Source organism: Equus quagga, chromosome 15 (assembly GCF_021613505.1).
Source record: "Equus quagga isolate Etosha38 chromosome 15, UCLA_HA_Equagga_1.0, whole genome shotgun sequence".
NCBI classification, from domain to species: Eukaryota; Metazoa; Chordata; class Mammalia; order Perissodactyla; family Equidae; genus Equus; species Equus quagga.
In genome coordinates this window covers 53,892,946-53,919,747 of record NC_060281.1, presented here as the reverse complement: position 1 = coordinate 53,919,747, position 26,802 = coordinate 53,892,946, and the positions used below count along the sequence as shown (strand labels likewise).

The window sequence follows — 26,802 nt, the reverse complement described above, 5'->3', positions numbered from 1 at the left end:
TCCTGTTGACATGACTTTAACATGTCTCTTGAATGAACCCTCTTGATTGTATCTGACTGCCACTATTCTACCTCGGGCCCTTACCATCTCTTCTTTGAGCCAATGCAGTGGCCTCCTTACTGGATTTCTTGCCTTAAAGTGTTCCTCACCCAAATCAGTCCTCATATATATTCTGGAATCCAACGACTCCTCAGAGTTCCTCAAATATACTTTGTACCATTCTTGATGTGGATTAAGGCTGCCCCAGCTAGAGAAGCCCAAGGTGACCTGGCCTACATGCCAAACTATATGACCCAGTGGACTTTTTTTATGGTATGAATTAGGACTGCCCCAGGGAGAGAAGCCCGGGGCATCCTCACCTGCATGCCGATCTATATGGCCAGATTCGTATCTAAAGTTATATGACCGCACAATAACCAGACCCCATCTGCACTGAAATCATTTAATGACTTTTTACATCATCTTTTTCTTTTTTTTCCAGTAAAAATAAGTCACGTACCCATGCCTTATAAAATTAGCCCTAACCCTCAACTCAGGGCAGCAGCAGGAGCTCTGCCTGCCCATGGGTCCTGTCCCCATGCTATTCCACACTATTCTCTAAATAAAAGTGCACTACTGCCAGATCTTGAGGGTCTAAGAAATCTTTCTTTCGACTCCTCGGCTCACCGATCTCGCATCAATTCTGACTTCTTAAGTTTACTCATGGTGTTTCTTTTATCCAAAAGAATTTTCATCTATGCTTGCCTTCTGAACTCCAAACTACTCTTCTAACCCCAGCACAAGATTGTGAAATTAACACATATTTCTGCAGATCATACCAATATAAGATTTAAAAAGAGGTCACATTAAAAAGAAATTCAGGGGGCCAGCCTAGTGGTATAGCAGTGAAGTTCACGTGCTCCACTTTGGCAGCCCAGGGTTCACCAGTTTGGATCCTGGGCATGGACCTACTCACCCCTTATCAAGCCATGCTATGGCAGATGTCCCACATATGAAATAGAGGAAGATGGGCACAGATATTAGCTCAGGGCCAGTCTTCCTCAGCAAAAAGAGGAGGATTGGCAGAGGATGTTAGTTCAGGGCTAATCTTCCTCAAAAAAAGGAAAAAGAAATTCAGGCAAATTTCAACTGGCCTCAAAAGCTCACATATTTGTTTCTGAGAATTCACCAGCATGTGTCACATGAGTTTATGATCTACTCACTTATCTTGTCCCACAGTGGCCTCTGTAACACCCTGGATTACAGAATGACAATATATAGAGCATGGTATATGTCTATAGTATACCTCCTTGTCTCACAAGATTGTACATACTTTAATATACAGTATATTGCCATGTCTTACAGAATTTCAGTGAACAGGTTCTCTCTTTCAGCAGGTTGGCCAGTGTTTCCACACAGTTCCCCTCTCCCCAGGAATCCCACCGTGAGACAGCTGAGCTAAAGAGCAAATCTGATTGACAGACAGCATAAATTCCCACCATTGTTCCTCTCACCTAACAACTAAATCATTGTTATTTAGCCAAATGCATCTGCTTCATTTCTCCAAGTTTAAAGTCACTCCCACAAGGCTTGCTGCTACTGTATGTAAAGAGAGCACCGGTAGGTCCTCCCACCTACTCAACATGTGTACATGTACTTACCCAAGTAGTGGGCACTAGGGGGCCGGGATTGCAGGTTGTTTTGGTTTATAACACCATACCATTTAGCAGTGTGCTTTGTTAATGGTGGTTACACAATCAAACACACCTGAATTGAATTTTGCATCACAAAACACATATAGACCTCGACTGAGACCATTGTTCATGCAATGTAGGCACATACAAAACAAAATTATCAAGCATAATAAATATTTCCCTGGTCTGCCCACTAAAAAGTATAGCAGCCTAAAAGATAGTAATAAGCCAAAAGTTATATCATGGGTCTTTTCTTCTGGCCTTTCATAAATATTTTCTGGCTTTAGGCATCCACCCATTTGCAAGGCTGATCACCGCTGAAAACATCAACCTTGGGATTAAATTCAGAATCCTCTCAGGGTATGTGTGTGTGAGGGAGAGAGTGTGTGCTTGTATGTGTATGCTTATAAATGAACATTAAAGTCACTATTTCATGATTTGGGGCTGTAGCAGACTCAGTAGATTCCGTATGGAGTCTATCAATGTGGGACAGCTTGTGGAAGATCATAAACATATTTTTCAGATAGAAACATTGCAGCCATGAACACACCACGTGGTCACCCCTTCCCTAAGGTTTGCTCCTTTAATTGTAAATAGCCAGAAAGCCATCAAGCCAGAGTTTAATAAACTTTTAATTTGAAATGAATTACCACATGTTGTGTTTGTTTACCCATTATTAAATCTCTTAGCAACATATCAGTGACAGAAACAGCATACTGTATCACAGCCCTGATATATTAGAAAACAAACCCATGGGGGATATTAACTGCTACTAAGATGTTTAGGAAGCTTCCAAGAAAAATAAATAAATATAAGCAATGTAGTAGAGACATATATTCGTAAAGATTTTTATGTTTTGTTTTTGTATAAATCTATTCTGAAATGAAGCGAGAAGGCCCTGTGCAGTCTTTGAATGTGAGACTTGAATCAGTCTCTGAGCTCAGAGGAGAGCAAATGATAATCAGCCTTTTCCAAAAGCATTTTCCTAAAGCATGAAAGATTCTTCCTCTCATGGTATATGGTGTTCCCATTTTGCACATATTAGTATTCGTGTTTCTTGGAGTGTCACCTCTCCTCCTTTTAGGGAAACTGGGAGCAGTATCCTAAAATCCAAGTTCAGAGCACAGCACAGCCGGTGTGAAAAATACAGCCACAGTGCCCTGAGGGAAAACGAGAAATCCAAAATGATCTGGTAGAAAATGATCTAAGGGTACTTCCTTCTAAGCTTCTGCTCAGTATCCAAAAACTAGGTCAAAAAGTCAGTATCACTGAAATATCATCACTATCAAGTCAGAGCCATCTTTCTCAAAAGTTAAAAATTCTAAAATAACTTATTCCTAGGTATTTTATTCTCTTTGTTGCATTGTAAATGGAATTATTTTCTTAATTTCTCTTTCTGCTAGCCAAGGAGTTGACAGGTCTCTAAACTATAAGTCATTGTTGAAAGAAATTGGAGAAGATACAAAGAAATGAAAAGATGTTCTGTATTCATGGATTAGAAGAATTAATATAGTTAAAATGTCTATATTACCTAAAGCAATCTACAGATTCAATGCAATCCCTATCAAAATCTCAATGACACTTTTCACGAAAATAGAACAAAGAATCCTAAAATTTATGTAATAACAAAAGACCCTGAATAGCCAAAGCAATCCTGAGAAAAAAGAATGAAGCTGGGGGTATTATACTGTCTGATTTCAAAGTGTACTACAAAGCTATAGTAATCAAACTAGCATGGTACTGGCATAAAAACAGACACACAGATCAATGGAACAGAATTAAGAGCCAGACATAAGCCCACACGTATATGGCCAGCTAATTTTTGACAAAGAAGCCAAAAACATCCAATAGAGAAAGGAAAGTCTCTTCAATAAATGGTGTTGGGTAAACTGGACAGCCACATGCAAAAGAATGAGAGTAGACCACTATCTTATACCATACACGAAAATTAACTCAAAATGGATTAAAAACTTGAATGTAAGACCTGAAACCATAAACTTCCTAGAAGAAAACATAGGCAGTACACTCTCGAACATCAGTCTTAGCAATATCTTTTTGGATATGTCTCCTCAGTGAGGGAAATAAAAGCTAAAATAAACTAATGGGACTATATCAAACTAAAAACCTTCTGCAGGGCAAAGAAACCAACAACAAAAAGAAAAAACAACCCACCAACTGGGAGAAAATACTTGCAAATCATATATCTGATATGGGGTAATATCCAAAATATATAAAGAACTCATGCAACTCAACAACAACAAAAAACCAAACAACCTGATTAAAAAATGAGTAGAGGACATGGACAGACACTTTTCCAAAAAAGACATACAGCTTACCAATAAGCACATGAAAAGATGTTCAACATCACTGACTTAGAGAAATGCAAATCAAAACCACAAGGAGATATCACCTCATACCCATCAGAATGGCTATTCTTAAAAAGACAAGAAATAACAAGTGTGAGAGAGGACTTGGAGAAAAGGGAACCCTTACATACTGCTGGTGGAAATGTAAATTGGTGCAGCCACTGTGGAAAACAGTAGAGATTCAAAAAAATGTTAAAATCAAAAATATATATGCACCCAGTGTTCATTGCAACATTGTTTACAATCGCCAAGACATGGAAACACCTAAGTGCCCACTGACAGATAAATGGATACAGAAGATGGAATACTACTCAGCCTTAAAAGAAGGTGAAATTTTGCCATTTGTGACAGCGTGAATGGATCTTGAAGGTATTATGCTAAATGGAATAAGTCAGATGGAGAAAGCCAAATACTGTATGATTTCACTCATATGTGGAAGATGAAAACACCAACAACAAGCAAACACATAAACAGAGAGAATAGCTTGGTGGTTACCAGAGGGGAAGGAGTGAGGGGAAGCTGAAAGGAGTAAAGGGGCACGTGTGTATGGTGATGGATGGGAACCAGATTTGAGTGGAGAACACAATGCAGTCTATACAGAAGTCAAAATTTAATGATATACACCTGAAATTTATATAAAGTTTTAGACCAATATTACCTCAATTAAACTAAAAAATTCTAAAGTAAGATTTTTAGCTTCATGCTCAATCCTAAAACCTTGGTGGGGAGAAAGAAAAGAAAGAAATCCACATTGCAAGTGCACATTTGTTAGTGTCCCACATAGTGGCTTTAGAGTTGACTGGGCATTTGAACTCGATATTTAAACAAAAAATGAACTACAATGTTTTCCATATTTTTATCTAATGAAATCATAAACATTTCTTTTCTATTTCTTGATTTACTAATTCTATATTAGGAAGATGATCTTCAATCATCAGAAAAGGGTGGACTTTCTTCTCCCCTTTTACATTTCAGATTCCCAGGCTACACAGATTTTACACTAATGTTAAAATAATTTATTTCCTAGAATGATGGCATCCCAGACACTCCTTTTGGAAGGCCTGACTAATCTGATTCAACATAAAGATGAGATGTTGGGTAAAAGTCATTTTCCTGCAGACGCAAATGAGACTTAACCACAATGTCCACAAATGTCCTCAACAGAGCTACCCCACAAAGCAATTTGGAATGAGGCTAAATCTGACAGTGGCCGGCCTTTTATGGAACTCTCTGCTCTTTCTCAGACTGGCAGTGACTTAGGCTCATTCTGTCCCCTCTCCTCACCACCTTCCCCTTGTCCACACTAAGCATATTGACAATAGCACACCCATTGTTATCCATCTAGAATATTTGCATTTAAAATAAAAAGTAAAATGAAAAAATAAAACCTTAAACCTATTAAATTCCAACACAGAATGCTTGAAGTCAGCTTAAAGTTGTGCATACTGAGGACAGCTAGCTCTACTCTTTATCCTCCAAAACCAGACCATCATGTTGGTCATCTCCTGTCTTCTCTGGCTACAAGTAAAGCAAATTCAAGTTTTCAAATGTGAGAAACAATGCAATTTAATCAAGTTGCTTTATAGCATTGGCATTTATTACCGAGCTTCAATATATATCTCATTTCTAATCTATTTTCACAAATATTTGCTTAAAGCCAGTTGACATAATTTGATATATCAGAGTTCTGTATATAAAATTTGAACATAACATTTCCAGGTAAAAATGACTCTTATAAAGTGATATTTCGTTGTCTGGAGTTGGTGGTATTTTAGTAATCACTAGCTGATGATAATGGTTTACACACAGCGAAATGGGTCAGATGTGATAATATTGCCTAGAATTTTTACTGGACCTGCCTCTTAGGGTATGAAGTAGAGGTTCTAGAAATTGAGCCTAGCCATCAGTGGAGTTTTACTTGGCCCAGTAAGGAATAATCTCTAGGGGATTTGGAAAACTCCAGTCTCAATTTAAGAAACATTTATCACTGGAGGTTGAACATGAAGCTCTGTGCTGCCCAGCTAACAGGCAGAACAAGACAGGAAGGCAAATGCCACCTAGGAAGTCAAACAGTGCAGGCTTTGGGTCTGGCCATTATCGTAGGGGTCGAACATCCTTCTCCCAAAACACTGCTGTTTCCCTGAGCTGTGCCTTCAACCCAACACTTTCGTCATTCTACACACTCTCCCTGGTTGAACTCAATCACTTAGCTATTTCAGCTAGAGTCTGTCTTTATGCCTCTCTAATGGACATATTCTCCTTCCCTGCTCTCTGTGTCTCTCCTGAGCTTCACGTGCATTTTCCCAATGGTCTTTAGAATGTTACTACTTGAATGTATATAGGAATCTCAGACTCAGTAAGTGCAAAATCAAACTCATGGTCTTTTCTCTAAACTCATCAGCACAAGTCAAGATTCTCCTTCTTTCTCTCTCTCTCTCTCTCTTTTTTTTTTTTTTCCATTCTGAAAGAACCAGGACAAAATTACTTGGTTGGTTTTTTTGTTTTGTCCTTTAACAAAAACACATCTCCATACCTCATGACTTCTCTTAACCAAAAACACATCCTACTTTCCTTGCATACAGAGTTGTTTCTCTTATTTTTTCTAGTAGCTTTAATTACATACATTAATTAGAATTCTTAACCCTTAGGAGGCTTAATTTCCTGTGAAAACTAAGAAGTAAGCAATGGTAGACTGTGTTTTATGTTAGCATTCCGTGGCTTGGCAAATTTTAGAAACACTTCCTATTTTTAGAGACATGCTTTTCAGCATGGCATAAAACATGTTTACTAACAGACCCAAATATCTTTAGTTCTTCTGTAATAGGAGCTCAAAAGTAGATAAATTTAGACTTGTTTAGCAATTAATGTTTCAGTATTTTATCTTATTTAGAAATGATCTAGACATTCAATGAATTCCCATAATCTAATTTAACTTAGGAAAACTCTAATGTTTCAAGTTACCAAAGAGAGTTGGGAAACTAAGTAGACATATCATAAAATATAATTGTTGCTAAAATGTTTATCTATAAACTCTTATCTGACTTATATCTATCTAAATCATTTGCTCTCAATAATTATGTTTATGTTACCCTTGAAAACTTCATGAGACATTAGACTAAATCAGCTATCATTTTAAGTTATTTTTTTTTTTGCTGATAAGTTTTGCAACAGAGATAACATGAATCTGACTAGTAAACCCAGATAGGAAAAAGTTGTTTATCTGCATTATATTTAATGCTGATAACTCTGAAGCTGTCTGTTTTAAATAAACATGAGAACTTAAACTAATTTTAACACATAATATTTTCCAAGATCACATGAACCTGAAATTTATTTGGGCTAGTTTTTATTATATTTATGAGAGTTTAATTTATATACATGCTTAATTTTCTTTAAGCCAATTAAATAGAGCTCTTTTACAAATTAATTTTGACAATATCATCCAGAGGTAAAAAAAAAAAAAATCACACATCTACAGCATACATAGATAGACACTCACAGATAGATGCAAGCAGGTACCTTATAGTTATTAATATCTGTGGAGAGGAAAATTTTTATTTGCCCAACTTCCAAATGCCTCTCTTTTTTTTCCCCTTCTGATGAGAAATTTCTCCCTAAAGTTTGCATTTCAAAGAATAGCTCTTAGTTCCTAGAGAAGATGGGGGTAGAAAATCTAAATTACAAAGGCACAGAGGAAGGTTTCAAGCTTTTCTCAAAGACTAAGTTTTGGGGGCATATTTGCCTATTATCAGAGGTCTATGGTAATTCAAATTCTTAAGAAGGATAATTCTGTTTCTATCCCAATATCGACAAGCATTTTGAAATGTTTAGGGAAGTTTTGGAGGATGATAAAGATAGGTGAGCTGTTGAATTTCTCTTAGAGCCACATATCTGATTTGGTAGACATGCAAGACAAAGACAGTTGTTTTCAAATCCCCAAAGAACTGGGTTGTAGCTTTTGTTTTAGGTAGCTTTTATTTCTTTAATTTTTCTTTAGCCTTTTGCAATGGATCTTTCAATGAAGCTATTTCAGAATTTCAAAATCTTTTGGAGACTTCTGAAGAGGCCTTGTTTTCACATGTATTTTTAAAGTGATCCTATCTATTTGGAATGTTCCCCATAATGGCCATTGCAATTCCCCCTGAGGGCTGGCAGAAGTTTGGTTGGTCCCTGGCTGCAAATGGAGTTTAACTCACATTTTTGTCCAGCCATGCCTAGCCACAAATGGAGTGCAACTCACATTTTTATTTGGCTGTGTTTTGGAGTTCCCCAACCAGACAGAAATCAAGTCAAGCTCTCAAGACAAAAAAAAAAAAGCTCAGCAAGATTTTGGCTATTTCTAAATATCTACAGCTTCTGAGATCACAGTTCTCAGACATAAAATAAGCAAGTCTGCCTAAAGGGGGCACACTCAACTCTTTGCATATAAAGGACCCCATTTCTTTCAGCTAGGCCTTTGGGCTTCCTGGAGCAAAACTAATACCTAAAAGAGCCTATCACAGGAGTCTTGAAGTGGCAAGTACTCTAACAGCCCTTAAATACTAAACTTATGTCTAACAATTTTTGTGGCTTTTTGGCTTTCAAGATTCCCTTTTAGCAATAGCCTTTATCTCATGTGCATTATTAACAGAAACCAACAGTAACTAAGGAAACAGAACTGTGGACACCAGCAGTAATCAAAGAACTAGGTATTGGGGAAAGGATCGTAGGAGCAGACCTCAAAGAATAGGGAGTGAGACCGATTCAAAATGAATGGAGAACTGCAGCTGCCACCAGCAGTTTGGAATCTGGGGACAGAACCAAGGGCTGAGGTTTAGATGTGGACTGGTCAATAGAAAGCCCTGTGTACACCTCCAGCAATACCCAGCACAGACTAAACCAGAAGACTCCAGTAAAAGAGGACTGCAAACCAGAACTGGGAAAAGGGATGAAACAAACACCGGGGAACTGCGGACTGAACCAAGGGCTAGGGACTCTGGTTCCAGATGGAATCATCTGCCAGCTCAAGCTGACCCACTAAGCCCTGGACTGGAAGGCCAATTAGATCAGGAGCCCAATGCAAAGAGAAAGCTCAAACTGAGAGGAACTTATCCAGGGTCCTTGGAAATGGTGAGAAACACCACTGTGAACTCAAAAAGGACTTTCTGGGCACCTCACCTGTGTTTCTCAATGTCCTCAAATGCTGCCGGAAGTTCACTTTGAATCCTGCTGCTGCCACCAAATCTGTTAAAAAACAAAGTTCAACGAAGTAAATTTGACGATCTAATTTGATTTATTAAGCAATTTATGAATCAAGCAGCATCTCACCGAGCAAGTAGAAAGATACTCCAAGGAGCTGTACAAAATGGAAAGTTTCAGTAGGGAGAAGGGAGGGGCAAGGAAGTTATTAGCAAAAGAAAAGAAAGGATTGTTCAGACCAGGTCATCTTCCTTTGGGGGAGGGGAACAGCAAAGGTCTTATCACACAGATTACCTCACTAGTGCTCATCAGGACATTTCAGCCTGGGAGAGGCTGAAATTGTAATTAAGTCTTAGTTTACTGTTGTGGGGACAAAAGACTCTATTTTGAGCTCTTTCTCTCTCTTTTTTCTTTGTGAGGAAGATTAGCCCTGAGCTAACATCTGCTGCCAATCCTCTTTTTGCTGAGGAAGACTGGCCCTGAGCTCACATCTATGCCCATCTTCCTCTACTTTCTATGTGGGATGCCTACCACAGCATGGCTTGACAAGCCGTGCCATGTCCACACCCGGGAACCAAACCAGCGAACACCAGGCCACCAGAGCAGAATGTGCACACTCCACCACTGCACCACCAGGCTGGACACCCCCCCTCCTTTTTTTTTAACAATAGGAACAGGAATTCACAGCAGAAAATATCCCAATAGTCAACAGAAGTCTACGAAAAAAATGCTCAAACTTACTTTTTTGCAGGGAAATTCTAATCAAGACAAAAAGATCTCATTTCATTGCAACTGAATTGGGAAAACTGACAATAACAGGGATTGATAGAATGTGAGCCAAAGAGGCTCTTCTACACAGCTATTAGGAAAGTGAGTTGATACAACCACTTCGGACGGCAATGTGTCACTATGCTATAAATTTAGGAAGTGTGTGCTCTCATCCAGTGATTCCTCTCCTGGGTAGATATACTCTAGCGAAATTCACACCCATGTGCATAAGAAAGACATTTTCAAGAATAATCATTGTAGCCCTGTTTGCAATAGAGTAAAACTGAAAATAAATAATAAGAATAAACAAATTTTCTTGCAATCATGCAAAGGAACTCTATACAACAATAAAATCAATAAACCAGAAATATATATATGTTTGTATTTGTATGTGTGTATAAATTTCAAAGACAGTGTTGAGAGAAAATAAAGTTTCAGAAGTAGATGTAAAGTATGACATATTTCTATAAACTATGGAAACATAAAAAAGATATTCTATACTGTTTACAATCACATACATATGTAGGAAATGTATTAAAATATATGTGAAAGCCATCAACAATAAGTCTAAGACAGCCGGGAACAGAATCATGGAGCAGTTCGTAGAGAGTTTTAATCACATGTAAAATGTTACTTTTAAAAAGAAAAGATATGAAACCAATATGGCAAAATAGCAAGAAGGGACACAGCCGGGTACTGGGTACTGATACACATTATGTTATTTTCTGTACAGAGTGTTTAAAATATTTGATAATTTCAAAAATGAAAATGAAAGTGCTTACTGCAATGCCTGGTACCTTAGAAACATGCAATGCATGTACTTATCATTACTGGTAATGTTACTAGTGTTAGTACTATGCTGGTGATACTCTGACTGCTCCTATTACTGCAGCTACTGCCAATCCACCCCCTCCTACTGCTAACAATGCTATTACTACTGTGAGAGGAGCTGTCCTGTAAAGGACCTTGTCGTGAATCTTTTGGTAATGGAAATAATTCTTTTGCAAAAATAATAATAATAATTAATATATCTCTTCCGTAAGTTGAAATTTTTATACATTGACTATTTCAAACAATGTTATTTGCTTATTCAGTGCTTGCTTAAATCAGTCTCTGAAAACAAAGGCTTATAAACTAAACTGTATTATTTAAGAACGTTTTTCTGAGAACATTTTCTCCGTCATAGTCATTTTTTGTCTACCGCTCTGGTGAGCATGCAAGATTAAAATCTAGAACTAAGAACAAAAAAAGCCAAATTGTCCTAAAAAAACACTCGAAAGTATTTTTAGAACAATAAGGCCATGGAGAAAAGCTTGTGTTTCAATGAAGTAATGTTATAATTAATTATGTAATTAATAAGTATGTGATATGAAAATTAACATTCTTATCAATGATTACATTCTCTTTAAATGGCATAGTATGGAAAGAAATACATTAATAATTAAAACTTCATTCCCACTTTTATGTAATATAACACAACTTGAAATATTAGAAATAAAATGCTGAAAAAAAAGTCCACTAACCCTGAGAAGAGTGTAATGAGGATTTAGCTTCATCATCCATTGATGCACAAAAGTTTTTCTCTGTTTCTTTTTCTGAAAGGCCACCTGTATTATTCACACCTGATTCTGTTTTCTCTGCTTTAGCCATTAAATGAACTGGCAATTCAGCGGGAAGCTGAATATGTCTTACATGGATTTTTTGATCATCCAAACACAGAGGAAGTTTAATTACCTATTAAAGAGATAAATCTGTTATCTAAACTGCTGGAAATATTACACACACAGTTAATTTTTCTCTAAAACAATGATACGCTTTGCAAAATCCCAACAGTCAATGATGAATTCAGTTTACCAAATCTTTTACTTGCTTTGGTTTGGTTGTATTTCAAGAATATATTTTTCTTTTGTATTAATAAATTTACATAATTATTTCAGATATTGCCATTGCTCTTTATGTTTCTTAGTTCTTTTCTTTGTTTGACCTTACAATTTTCTTTTCTTTTTTTTTTGAGGAAGATTAGCCCTGAGCTAACATCTGCTGCCAATCCTCTTCTTTTTGCTGAGGAAGACTGGCCCTGAGCTAACATCCGTGCCCCCATCTTCCTCCACTTTATATGTGGGATGCCTGCCACAGCATGGCTTACCAAGCAGTGCCATGTCCACACACAGGATCTGAACCAGCGAACCCCGGGCCGCCAAAGTGGAACATGCACATTTAACTGCTGTGCCACTGGGCCGGCCCCTACCTTATAATTTTCTTTAGTCTCTTCTTCAAGAAACAATTTAATATTCATACTGGGAAAAATTAGCAAATATTCATTCAGTATTTACTATCTACAAGAAATAGTATCTTAAGATCAAAAGTAAATGACAAGATTGCAGAATCTAGTGGTGAACATATAGATGTTCACTATGCAATTTTTTCAGCTTTTCTCTATGTTTAAAATTTTAATAATAAAGTACTTGATGAAAAAAAGCACAGGAATTGAAATTTTCAGAAAATTGAGGAATTGATAGGAAAGGTTTTCTGGGAAATGTTAAAGGCTATCTTGCTGGCATAATTTTCCTTCTTCCGTTCTTTCACATGTGATGTGGGGCTGGATCTGAGTGGTTCTCCAGACTCCTCCCTTGCGCTCAGTTATCAGCCTGAGTTCCATCCCTGGAAAGACTGTGGAAGAACACGGGAAGTCACAGCTACGCCAGCCCCTCTCTGACTTCGGCAATTTCCTTCCACCAGCAGCCATAGGAGGGAAATGGTCATAATTTATCTGACTTGACTTGTTTCCTGTAATCTCTTCTAAGGCTGCATTGCAAAAACCTCTTTTCTGTTCCTTCATTTATCTTTTCTCTTCCTCATTCCAAGTTATTCTTTTTCTGAGTAACTCTAAAAGGAGTATTCAAAATTTACATTTATTTGTTCAGAAATTTTTGCATTTGAGAAAACTCATATTGGAAAAATCCACATATTTGAGAATTTCGCGTAAGAGAAGAATAGGATTCCAAGGCAAGAATTTTTTTGTTTTCATCCTTATGAAAGAGAAATGTGTACATTCCTATTTATTTCGCCTTATAATCAGAAAATTATACATCTTGCAAAATGGTACTATTTTCATTAATAAGCCTCACCCTCACCCTATGAAATATACAGAGGGAGAAAATTCCTGTTATCAAACAAGAATGTTAGTGGACAACTATGTCCATCTGTAATGGATAATGGTCAGTGAGCTTTGCAGGTAAATCATATTATCAAGGTCTTTTTTTTTTTAGATTTTTTTTTCCCTTTTTTTCCCCAAAGCCTCCCGGTACATAGTTGTATGTTCTTTGTTGTGGGTCCTTCTAATTGTGGCATGTGGGACGCTGCCTCAGCGTGGCCTGATAAGTACTGCCATGTCCGCGCCCAGGATCCAAACCAATGAAACACTGGGCTGCCTGCAGCGGAGCGCGCAAACTCAACCACTCGGCCACGGGGCCAGCCCCTCAAGGTCTTTTTAAGGAGGAAGTCAGAGAAAAAAAGAGGCAAATTTTAGTAACGTATTCAAAATCAGTAGATTTTAGTGAAATCAAATTATTCTAATGCTGTTTACCAAATAGCCACTTCTCTTGACCTTGTAAATTTTAAACATCACTTCTTAATTTTTATCTCGAACATAAGAGATATATATCTCTTTATGATCAATACCTGTAGTACGTAAATTATCTTTTATGAAACAAAATTAGTGCTGATTTTCTATGCCATAACTTATAGAATACTGAATTTTAGGTAACAATTAGTGAAAAATTACAGACACTTTTCACATTAGCTAATAAATCTATGCCAAAATTTATTTTCTTTTATGGCTATATTTTCATTTTCATTTATTTTGGTCTCTTGGTACAGCATTCAAGTCACCAATTTGCTAAATATTTCGTTATTTTTTATAGTTTTCTTCAAAATTTGGGTGATTTTCCAATAACTTCCTGGGATTTATTTATAATGGTCTTTCTTTTCAAGCTTATTTATATCAGTGTTTCTAATTCTTAGAAGTTGTAAAAATTTCAGCTTCTGAGGCCCCACCCCAAAACAATTGAGTCAAAATCTCTGGGAACAGAATCCAAGCAGTAGTATTTTTTAAATTTCACACATGTTTCTAATGAACAGTCAGATCTACCGTAGGATGGCACTATTTCCAGAATAAATAGAAAGGCATATATCCACATAAGCATTATTTTCTTAATAGCATACCTATATTGCCCCCAAAATATGTTTCAGCAAGACATTATAAAAGAATTAGCTAAAACTAAAAAAAACAGCCAGCTAATTCAACTTAAAACAAATATGAAACAAAAAGATCATCACACAAGAAAGATTTGTGGCTGCTGATCTAAACTACATGTATTCCCTGGAAATGTCCATGTTTAATAGTTCCATCAGATGGATAGATAGATAAATAGACAGATAGATAAACCAAAAAAAATTCAAACATATAGGTAAGGGGAAAAAATCATAGCATTTTATGGTGCAGGCACTCTGGAAAAATATCATTATCAGGAAGAACAAATTTGGACACATAGGACAAAAATACAGAGTAAAATTGTGTTGGAATGCTTTCTACTTAATGTGTGCTATCATTGTCTTTTTTGGATCCTCCATGGTGTTTGCCTAAAATGAATTTATGCAATGGCACTTCTGCTAAAAGTCTTGGTTAGAAAACTGAATTCCAAATATATTCCAATAAATGGTGTGTGCCCCAGTGTTTGTTTGGTTTTTTGTTTCAATTTTTGAGGTAAACAAGCCAGCATGCTTTGAAGTGATATATATGGCAAAGGGAGCTTTGTGATGGCCACTCATATTCTGTGGAAACGTGAGCCACTGATGATCGTTTTATGAACACACGTCTGTCTCATCGAAAAAAGGACAAGCAACCAAAAGGCAGAGCCCACTTCTCATCTCGTTTATACAAAAGGGAACAAACAACTCCCAACACACAACAGAAGCTCAATGAGTACTTTTGATAAGGAAACATGCCACAGCCCTATCCCCATGCTGATGAGATCCACGTGCTCCAGCAGCAAGACTGTAAACTGAGTCAGGGGATAGGGGTGACTGTTCTAACCCTTTCACAACATAGAAGCTTGGATTAAATTATCTCTAAGATTCCCACTAACTCTAGAATTTTATTCTTTATTTGTAGACATCAATTTAATCTGCATTATCAGAAACCAGCATTAAGATGTAATTACTTTTACAGGTTTATACTTATTGAAATTTTCAATAGCATGAAAAGAAGCTAAAGGCTAGAAAGAGGCAGGTCTAGAAAAACTTTAAATTCTTTTTCCACTTACAAAATCCTACTACAAACCTGAAAATAGAGATTGCACAGCCAGTGGTCCAAGTCCAGGCAAATCAAATCTTCAATTTTCCTGAAAGTGTCCAATTTCTGGTCATAATGTCCTCGGAGAAGAGGACACTTGAATTTCCCCTCCAATACATCAAAGTTGTTATCACACAAAGGGAAGGCTGCCCAGCCCACAACTTGGTCGAGATACGCATATTTCCCACGAAGGAGAAAGAGTTCAAACAAGAAAGCCATGCCAGGTTTCACATCTGTCTTAGGAGGGAGTCCCTAGAAGATATTAAGACAAGGGAAGATTGGGATGCTTGTATTTAGAAACATGCCATATTCAGTGATGCCTGTAGATAATTTAGAATTAAGTAGAGTTGGTTTATACCTCTGTTGTTTGCCCTTAAAAACTCACCATTAAACGTATTTTCTTAAATAATATTTCCAGTCCAAGGCAATTGAGCAACAATATTGCCATGAAAATATGACCCAAACGTGACAAGTTTGACACGGCCAGTTCAGGATTCTGTACTTCATGAGCTTTAGGAATCCAACGTGCAATGTGTTACCCAATGCGGTGAACTGTACCTTCAGTTCTTTCTGCTGAGCTGGGACCTCTATTGCAGAACTATTTCTCTCTCTTGTCATGGTCATAGTTTCACTTGGCTTCTGTTCATCTCTGTGTCATTCATGTACCCAGCACAAGTGCTTTGCACAGAAGAAATGTTTTTTTAAAAAATGGTCGAACAAACTATCACATTCCAGAGAAACAAATCCTAGGCATAATGATAGCTTGAATTGCTATTACAAGGTCCACCTCCTCAAGGAAAAATAGTGTCCCATTTAATTTTGTGACTACTCTGTTTATTTCAGTTGACACTACAATGCACGTCACAGTCTAAGCAATTTGTCAGTGCTGAACAGATAGTGTTAGGCATACAGAAGAACGAAACTATCAGATCGACCAAGCCACCCTTCAGGGCCCCAGATGTAGAGATGGAGCCTATTCTTCGGCCTTTCCAAAAAATCCTTTAGCAAAGCGGAAGACATGAATAATCTATTTTGTTAAATAGGGTATAGTCTTGGGTTTCTTTTTAAAATTCGATGTGAATAATTATAAATGGGCAAAGATAGGGACTTGTCTAAGACTATTTTACCACAATATATTTAGCCAAAAGTGTGTGGGCATATTTATATGATTTATGTAAATATTCCAAGACTTAGTTTATGTTTAAAATGGAACAGAAGCATCTGTGGAAAAATGCCCTAACCCTGTGGCAGCTGCCATTAAACCATTAACAGGATCAGGTTTCATTTAAACCAGATTTACCATTTTCTACAACAACCCATGGGAAAGCTAAAAGCATTAGGCACAAATTATTGACAAAAGAGATTCTTAATCAAGCCGTACTTTTCATTTGGTTAGTTGGCTGTGAGTACCCTTTGTGATAAGAAACAAAAGCTAAATGAGGAGAAGGAAAAATGAAGTCAGAAACCTGTTTTGGACCATCACTTAAAATTAAAGTAGAACTGATGTTATCACAGTAATTTCATGTATTTTCATCCCTCAATTTAGAAAATAATACCGCTCTTATACTAACCTGATCTTACTCAGTAACAGGTTCAAAACAAATGAAGTAAGAATTTGACCAGTACTAACCCAATTCTATGGTTAATTTTTTTGTGGTCTTGGGGAAGTCACTTCTCTTTTTGCATCTAAGTTTTCAAGCACTCAAGCTTCCTCACCAATAAAAAACAAGGATATAAGCATCTTCATCACAGAGCTGATACAATTCTCAACATGGACAATAAATATAAAAATGTTACTAATAATATGAAATGTATATTACTATTGTTAATTTTAAGACTTTAGCCCAACTATTTCTAAGATGATTTAGATGGCACTTAATTTTAATAAAGAGGAAAAGAACATATTAAGGTTAAAGCTCATCTATAAACAATAAAACACCAGTATCGTTTTGTGCATGAGAAACACTTCAAGACTACTAAACATAACCTAGTAACACCACCCAGCAACACGCCACCTGTAACAATGTACATAAGAAGCCGATCCTCATGCAAAAAAGGAACTTCGTTTCAACCTGTTTTACAAGATAGAGGTGTCACATGCAACTACCGTGACAGCCCCTAAAAGAAATAAGTATACAAACAAGACAAAACCTAGCCATTGATATTGATTGAAAAGGAAGATAAGAACCATATGTTATCAAATAAAGGAGCTTCCTTTATCTGACAACAGTTGTCTTATCTTATTTATTCTTTTAGTGCCTTTCCCTTGCTACGTATCACAGGAGAGGTCTTTTGCCCCGTAATGTGTAGCTGGGGACTCATTCTTTTCCTCTTTGTCAAGAAAGAATCACTGCATTTCATTGTACCTCTCAGAGGATCCTTTCCACCAACCTGAATATTTCCACAGCTATTCCATGTCATGACAATTCCATGAGTATTTTTTCAGTAGCTTTGTAATTGAATACTGTATAATGAGGGAAATAAATGTATCGGTCTTCCCCCAACTAACAATGCCATCTCATCATAAGAGTCCTGGTAGTTGGAGGTCACAATGTCCTCGGAGTACGTTTGTTTCCTGAGTACCATGAAAAGCATTCTTTTTAAGGAAGAGATACTGCAGAGCTGAATTTTACTGCATAACATAAAGTTGATGCATTTTGTCTTCCACACCATAAGGTGCATGTGAAAGGAGAGTGGAGAACAAACAGAATCCAAGAAGAAAACAAGAATCTTGACAACTGAAGATTGTATGGAGGATTGGAAGAGAAAGCAAAGTTCTTTCCACTTGGACACAAAATACCTGAAAATTGAAGCAACTCAGAGAGGTTTAGGGCAATCTTACAAAATGATGAAATGCATATTGACCAAGTATTCCTCAATTTTCTGGACTTTCTGAAATTTTTGAATGATTATTGTTATTAGGATCAGAAAAAAGTTAAAGCGAAGGGCTTCAAAGTTCTGCTTCTGGTTATGATGGAAATGGTCATAAATCACCAAAATTATTATCGTAACAAAAGGAAAAAAACACTAGTTAAATTACAAAATTTTGCATAGTTTTGAGCCCATTGAGGAGCTGAGGATACAAAGAAATTTAGAGGAAACTAAGTCTCAGAGACGGATATGCCCTTCATGTGTGAGCTAGAACAAGAGGCAGCTTTAATCACAGGGAATAGCACACTTGTCGTTGGGTGGGAGACTATGTAGGTAAAAGAAGAAAGCAGCTGAACGTTTAACAATCTTGGACTGACGTGGAATATTGAATACATATGAACCCCAGACACAGAGCGAGTCCTTACTATTTACCAATTCTCAACCTTAAGACTTTTATCCAGTGCTCAGCAGCATGAGAGCAATTGGGTCCAGACTGAGAGTAAGAGAGATCTCCAGTGCCACAAAAATCTTGAGGCAGGGCTGGGGAGCAGAGCAGAATCTCAGGTACATGTTGCTTAATTCCAAGCCTAGGGTGGAATCTTTCACACTTCAAAACTTTTGAAACGAGTGGTGAATTAAACCTAATTAAAGCTACAAGCTAACCCAAACTGAGCTTAATTCTAATCAGAGAGATCAGCACCTCACTCTAGCTGCCTGATAGAAATAGTTATTTTTGTGATTTTCTACTTCAGTCTTGGCAATTCATTTAGACACAATGTCTGGCATGTGATACACGACTATGAAGTAGGAAAATGTTACACTTAGACAAAAGAAAACAGTCAGTGGAAATTGGCCCACAGATGACCCAGATGTTAGAATTTACATACAAAGACTTTAAATAATCATTATAATTAGGATAAAGAAATCAAGGGAAAAAATGGAAATAACCAGTGAGAGGGAGGAAAATTTCAGGAGAGAACTTAAGAAAAGTTTTAGAACAGAAAAATAAAAGACTTGAAATGAAAAATTCATTGAATGGGCTTAGTAGAAATGGACATAGCAGAAAAAGGATAGATAAATTCTGAGAGAGGTCAATAGGACTATCCCAACTGAGGCACAAAGGCAAAAAAAGAACGAAAAAAGAAAAAATCTGCAACAGATCAGAGCACGTAAAACCGGTGGAACAATAACAAATAGTCTCACACATACGTACTTAGGGTCCTAAAAAGGAAGAGAAGGACATTGGTGCAAAAAATAAAAATTTGAAGAGATAATCACTGAGAATTTTCCAAAACTGATGAAAGACATCAACCCACAAAACAAAGAAGCTCAGAAAATCCCAAGAAGAAAAAATAAAAAGAAAACAACACCTAGGCATATTATAGTCAAACAGATAAAAATCAATGATAAAATCTTACAAATAAAAGGCTGTCTATGATATTTAACAGAAAAGTTCATTACTGGCTGTCAAAGGATCATACTTAGTCAAATATCCATATTTCCTTATTGTGAAATCCTGAATTTAGTATAGAAATATTATATGTCATGTGGCCGGCCTGGCTGCATAGTGGTTAGCTTCGTGTGCTCCACTTTGGCAGCCGGGGGTTCACAGGTTCAGATCCTGGGTAAGGACCTGGGCCTGCTCATCAGGCCATGCTCTGGAGGCTTCCCACATAGAAGAGAAGAAGATTGGCACAGATGTTAGCTCAGGGCCAATCCTCCTCACAAATAAATGAATAAATAAATAAGAAAAAAAAATATGTCATATGGAAAATTCTGCTTTCCATTATTTGCCCAGCTTCTTTGCTCTGCATTCTGGTGGTATAAAGTTACTTTTATCTCTGTCACTGAACAAAAGGTTTTCAGAAACTTTGGTTTAGTTAGCATAAGCTCCACTTTTTGCTCCTAGGTAGGCTGTTTCTTGCCTAACTGATATCATATTATCACCTTGTGTTTACCATATAACTTTTAATTCCTTAGCATCGCATTGAAGACCCTACGGTAGCCTCACCATGATCTAACTTTTTAGTTTTATTTCCTATTAAACATATACTTAAATATATATTAAAACATGTAATACATAGACATACATCTTAAATATAGTTGTCAAAATTTTCACAAACGCCTGCCCACCACACACACGTACATGCACACTCACAGTCTATTATTTTCTTTTGACAGCCTTGTCATCAGGAAATCCCTCTTCCTCTCCCAAGTTTTGCACATTATAAGCAAAGAATCTGGGGTTCTTCAGTTTGGACAATAGCTCTGAGGGGGTCATTTCTAATCTACAGGTTTTCAAGTGGAAGCACCGGCAGAGATACTGGTGGAGCTCAGACATAGATGAGGGGACTTACAAGTTTTCGTAACAATTACTAAGGTATTCTAAGAATTTTAAAGCCCTTAAAAATTAAAGTAAATAACAAAAGAGTTGTAAGTATACAACGATCTCAGAAAAGGGCATTTGAAAAATTTCATTGAGGAATGCAGATTATCTAATAAAAATACTGGTGGTATATACATATAACACAAAACTTGAGAAACTGTATTATATTCAGTCCCATGCTCAGTTAGAAATCTTTTCTATAATATGCCAGACTGTTGTTGCTCATTCTCTACCTGAACCCTACACTGATGGTGATGTTTGCCAATTCATAAGGTATATAAATCCAAGTGTGAACAGTTCTGTTAGAAAGCTCCACTCCCTTCTTAGTAGCAATGGTGTCATTAATACTCTTAATCAAATATCTCCAGCTCTTCGCCTTCTAAGTATATGGATTGCTCTTTCAGCCGCTTTGTGGTGGGTGGGCCATTTGACTAGCTCCGGCCAATGGTCTGTGAATGGACACAGCATGTGTCACTTCTGGGCCAGAGCGCTTATTCTTAGGTGTAGACCCTCTAGAGCTCGCTTTTCTTCTCCTTTGTCGCCGTGACAAGCAACACTCCACACGGTAATTTTTCAACCTGTCTTTGACTTAGAATGAGAATGAGTAAAGCAGAGCCCCCAGCTGTCCTGAAGCGGACATGAAGGTTAGATGAAATATAAGCTTCTATAGTATTAAGGCACTGAGATATTGGGGTTTTTTTGTTACCATAGAATAACTGAATTAACGTTGACTGATTCACTGGCCCTGCTCTGTATTTACTCAAGTCTAGTCTTAATTGTTCTGTAAACTTAATTATCATGCAGGATAGCTTCAGAGCCATAGGGCTAAGGCACTGATACAAAGTCAAGGACCTAGAGCTTCTTTGTCAGAGTCATGATAAAATCAATAGCAGAGGAACCGTGCAAATACCTACACAATCTTCACTTCAGTGGATAAGCAGAATACCCAATAGTGCTTAAATAGTTCATGGGAAGTCTACGGTGGTGCCACCTGGACATTTCTTTAGTTGCAATTCTAAATGCATCTTAAATGGTCCTCCTGATTATATATATAGGTTACTTCAATCCTAATTATCCAATCCTGCCTTGTTGAATTTCCTCTCTAATTTAAAAGGGAAGCTATATATCCTAGTGGTTAAAAGCATGGGCTTTGGCATCAAACATGAGATCGAATTCCAGTTTACCAGTTAAGGATGTAAATTATTATCTCTGGATCTTGGTTTCACCACTTATAAAGTGCTGGCGGCGCTAGTGAAGGATAGGAGTGAAGGGGAGGGCAGTGGTGATGGAAGGAAGGCAGTAGGTAGGGAGAATGGGAAATGAACTAAATGGTGTCTTCCAGGTCTAACATTCTGTAGAGAATAAAGGTAGTCAAGGAAGTAAAAAAATATACCTAATTTGCATTAGAAATAGCAAAATTTTTTTTGAGGCAGACAACGCTGGACTGATGAGTAGGAACTGATGCCACAGCAGTGGGTAATCTAGGTTTTCCAGTGAGAGTCTTATAGTACCACTATTTTTCTTTCCATTCCCTCAGCCAAGATAAATAAATGGGGAAATTAGCTCTAATCCCCAGTCTTTCTGCTGTGGGATAAAAGAAAATAATTATTCCTGGAAATTTATCTTGGCCTAGGGATCGAGGATAGAGGGTGGTAACAGCTATTAAGTATCATAGCTTCTGAATAGAAGAAGAGAGAAAATCTTCCTATACCGTTGGAAAATGAGTGTTCTCATGTGCAAACATAGTAGTTCCAGTTGCCTGTTTTAGCAAATTAATTTTTTTTAGTTCCTTAATCCTAAAAATTGGTGTAGTATCAACAGTTAACATTTATTGAAAGCTTACTAAATGCAAGACACTTTTTAAATCACTTTATCCTTATCAACTCAATCACCACAATAATCCCATGAAGTAGACTCTGTGATTAACTCCATTTTGCAAATGACACAGCTGAGGCAAAGAGACCCGGCCCAAGGTCACACAGAAAATACATGTAGAGGGTAGAGCTGGGATTCGAGTTTTGGTAATCTGCTCTAGAGCCATTCGTGCTATGCTTCCTGAATGTATGACGCACATCAGACAGCCCACCTTGGATTCGTGGTGAAAAGGCTCAAGGTCATTCCTTTCTACCCTCTTTACTGCTCTTCATGATTCCTACAAACTAAGGGGCTAGGGCTCTTCCTGCACATGTTTCTCTGTATGCAGCCTGTTCGTCTCTGCTCACTCTGAGTTCAGGCATAGAAAGCAGACAGAGAGTTTACCAAGAAAAAACATTTTACTCCACTCAAACCCCACTATCCAGGAGCCTTCAAGAATGAGCCTTTCTGAAGGGCTAGATTCACCACATAGCTTACAAATTAGTAACTCTGAATAAAAGTCTTCTTGAAATGGGGCACAATTCTATGATCTCTCACACCTACAGTCCCTGAGTCTAATTTTATGATTTCTTAACAACTAATTTAATCATTTGATAAACATCAATAATCATACAATGATGTCCTTAAGGCCCTACACTAGTGGTCCCCAAAACATAGTTTGTATAAGAATTACCCAAGGGTGCTTATTAAAAATGCAGGTTTCCAGGCCTCGTTCTCGTCCTTCAATCAGTTAGGCTGGGGTGAGGCTTGGGAATTTGAATTTTAACCAGCATGCCAAGGTAATGGTAGTTCAGGTGGTCTTTCAGTCCATACTTTGAGAATCACCATCCAGTATGGATACAAAGATAAGACAGGTTTGTGTGTCCTTGATCATATGTCTAATTGACTTTTGCCGCTTAGGGCAACCACATTTCTGTCTAAAATCAAACTGATTCATACCTGAATAACTACTGGCTAAAAAATATGACCTTTCCACCATTTTCCATCAAACACGAGGAAAATCAAGAGGAAATATATGGCATGTCATCTCATTATATCGCAATTCCGTTACCTGACCTCAACCTCAATATGTCATAACTCATCTCTTCACATGCTACTCAAATGTTCAACTAAGAATATTTCACTCTAGGGAGATGGCAAAATCTAATTGAATATTTTAATTTAGAAAATTCAGTTCTGGGATTTCTTCCCCCACACCCTTTTTTTTTTTTTACTGTAAAAACAAAAAGTTGAATTTTCGTTTCGGTTTCTCCTTGTTAGGCAAAAGATAGATCTTTCCCTTCTTTGTCCCTGAGAGTTGAGCACTTTGGGGAAAATTGGGCACAGCCCATTACTTTCACAAACCCCAGTGGCTGAGCCTCAATGCACAAAAAGATGGCATTTCTGAACATCTGCAGCATGATTAGATCAAAGACCAACAAATTAACCACAAACGGTTTTACAAGGAACAGGCAAATACATCATTTGGAAAGGAGAAAACTTTTGGCAATAATTGTTAATCTACATTTTCCCTTTGGGCAACCCACATTGTACCAAAGATATCTAGCAATCATATTAGTACCTATGAAGCATTTTATATTTTGCAAAACTCTTACATGCACGTTATCACACTTGATCTGTATGTCAATCCTGTTACATAGTTGACATTAGCCCATTTTGCAGGTGACTGAAAAAAGATTTAGAAAGTAACGATTTGCTCACATTTTCACAGCTACTAAAGTGTTGATTTGACTGTGTCAAAAGCCGTATCCACCTTTACCACTTCCCTTCATTCATTCATTCAATCATTCATTCACCCACATTTATTAAAAGCCTGTTTTGTACTTATGCATCATTTTTGGCACTGAGGATAAAAATAATTGAATAAGACAAACAAGCTTTCTATTCTCATCGAGCTATAATCTGATAGGGAAGGGGGTAAGCAATAAACAAATAAGAAAATATCAACAGTGATAAATGCTCTAATTTATCTCTACTGATGTTGAACCAACGGAAATAAAATAGTGATGTCCTAGAAAATAGCCAGAGGTGAGGATGTTCTGCTGAGAGAATCTTGTCTAAGGAAGGAACACTTAACCTGGGACCAGCTGTATCAAAGTTTGAGGAGGAACTCTACCAGGCAGAAAGCCACAACTAATTGAGTGGCCCTGCAGCAAGAATGAGCTTGGCGTGTTCAGAGAACAGAAAGTGAGACTGGAATGAAATACACAAGCAGAAAACTAGTATAAATTAAAATTAGAGAGCGGGGTGAAGGCCAGATCACAAAAGGTTTGAAGGCCCAGGTAAGAAATTTGGATTTAATTCTAAATGCAATGGAGAGCCACGGGGAGATGTTAAGCAGAGACTTGCCATGATCTGATTTGCAGTTTACTAGATTGACCTTTATTGGTCCTTGAGTTTAGTGATGGTTTTATTTGAACATAAATCCTGTTCCTGCCACCACAACTTTGAGAGCCCCATAAGTTCAAAGACATTGACCACTGCTTGGTGTATGTAGGAGGCAGATGGGTAGGAAAAGATAGCTAGCCTTGTTCTTTGCAATTAACAGGCCATGTGACCTCGGAGAAATTCTTCACCCTACTCAGCCTTTCTTGACTTCACTTGGTGTTCATATGAGAATTAATGCCTTACAAGTAATTGTAAAGCATTTTGTATAGATGTCGAAATATTAAAACATATTCCCTCTGAATGTGAGTGAGTTCAAATATAGAAGCAAGTTCCTCCTCTTTAGAGAATTCAAAATGATTTGATTGTTAAATTGTATGCAAAATGAACACGAACAGTAGTTTTTTGTAACTAGGGCATTCTTAACTCTGAATACATCATATGTGAACAGAGGTAGAGAATAGACATAAAGGACAAGGATGGATTTATGGCATTTTGAAATCATTTCCAATAAAATAATGTGAATCTACATAAAACACCAAAAATTTTAAAAAGCTGAAAAAATTTTCAACTAAAAGGTCATCAGCAGTTGTCTATTTGAAGACTGCAATGTGACTCTTTGGAATTTTTAGATTTGCTCATTCATTTGAAAAATGTATTATTCTTCATTTATTCAATTATTATTCATGTTTCATTATACTATTATTGAGACATCACATTTCTAGGTGCTAGAGACACAGCAGTGAATAAAATAGACCCAAGTCTCTGCCTTCAAGAGGCTAACATTCTAGTGCTGCCAAATATTCATAAGATTAAGTGGCCACCTGCCAATGCCATGTACTATAACAGGTTCATTCCCAAATTTAGGATGATACAGATACAGATGACACAGATGTTGTCCTTTCCAAGAACAAGAGAGAGAGGCTGAAAAGAGAGAGGGATTTGGCTTTAGAAATAGAGACAAACCTGGTAAAAATACGAAGAAAAAATTATAGGAATTGAAGAGTAAATTGCAGATATGGAAGATCAATACATCAGTTCTGACTGCTTCCTTTAGGATGGGTTGTGAACTTCAGTGTTTGGACTGTGGGGTTCACATCTGATTTTGAACCTCAGGGTTTTATTTCTAGGTATGCTTTTTGGTGAAGAAGATTGACCCTGAGCTAACATCTGTTGCCAATCTTCCTCTTTTTTTTCTTCACAAAGCCCTGGTACATAGTTGTTTATCCTAATTGTAAGTCATTCTAGTTATTCTATGTGAGATGCTGCCACAGCATGGCTTGATGAGCAGTGCATAGGTCCACGCCCAGGATCCAAACCTGCGAACCTTGGGCTGCCAAAGCAGAGGGCTCAAACTTAACCACTCAGCCACAGGGCTGGCCCCCTGAATCTCAGCATTAAACACCTGGGCAAGTCTTCATCTCTAAAACCTCAGTTTCTTGAATCTGAAAAATGGGTTTAGCAATGGATTGGTTTGTGTGAAGTTTGCATTGACAATGTATGTTAAGCCCATAGTGATGAAATTAGCACACTGCAGGCACTGAATACAATTGACTCTTCCTCTCTTCCAGAGAATATGTGACACAGTAGTAAAGTGACTTTCTGCACTGATGGTCTTGAACCCTTCAAGTCACCCAGTAGGAAGGGGAAGAGGGAAAATAGCATCAAATAAATTTAGTGGAAACTGAGTTTTCTTAAAGGGGAGAATCAAGGATGGATTAACTAATACTTCTTGAAGGGATGTTCTGAAGGGCTGGAGAAACCTAACATAGTGAGGAAAGCAGGGAGACCATTCTAGCTGGAAGATTATTATTATAATGGTAAAAATAATTACAGCTATTAGTTATTTCCTACATGCAAATCGTTATGCTAAGCAATCTATACATCACATTATTTCATGCTCACAAAGTCCATATGAACTAAGCATTAGATTCCCATTTTACAGAT

At 37.2% G+C, this 26,802-nt stretch overlaps 1 protein-coding gene across 1 annotated transcript in view; it reads right to left on the bottom strand.

Annotated features, from left to right (window-relative positions):
* LOC124227108 (uncharacterized) overlaps positions 1–26,802 on the bottom strand; it is a 444,749-nt gene that overhangs the window by 182,319 nt on the left and 235,628 nt on the right. The window contains exons 14-15 of the mRNA XM_046641003.1: positions 15,327–15,590; positions 11,509–11,719 (exon numbers count right to left, since the gene is read on the bottom strand). Of these exons, the coding sequence (XP_046496959.1) occupies positions 11,509–11,719; positions 15,327–15,590 (475 nt within the window). The remainder of the gene's footprint in view (positions 1–11,508; positions 11,720–15,326; positions 15,591–26,802) is intronic.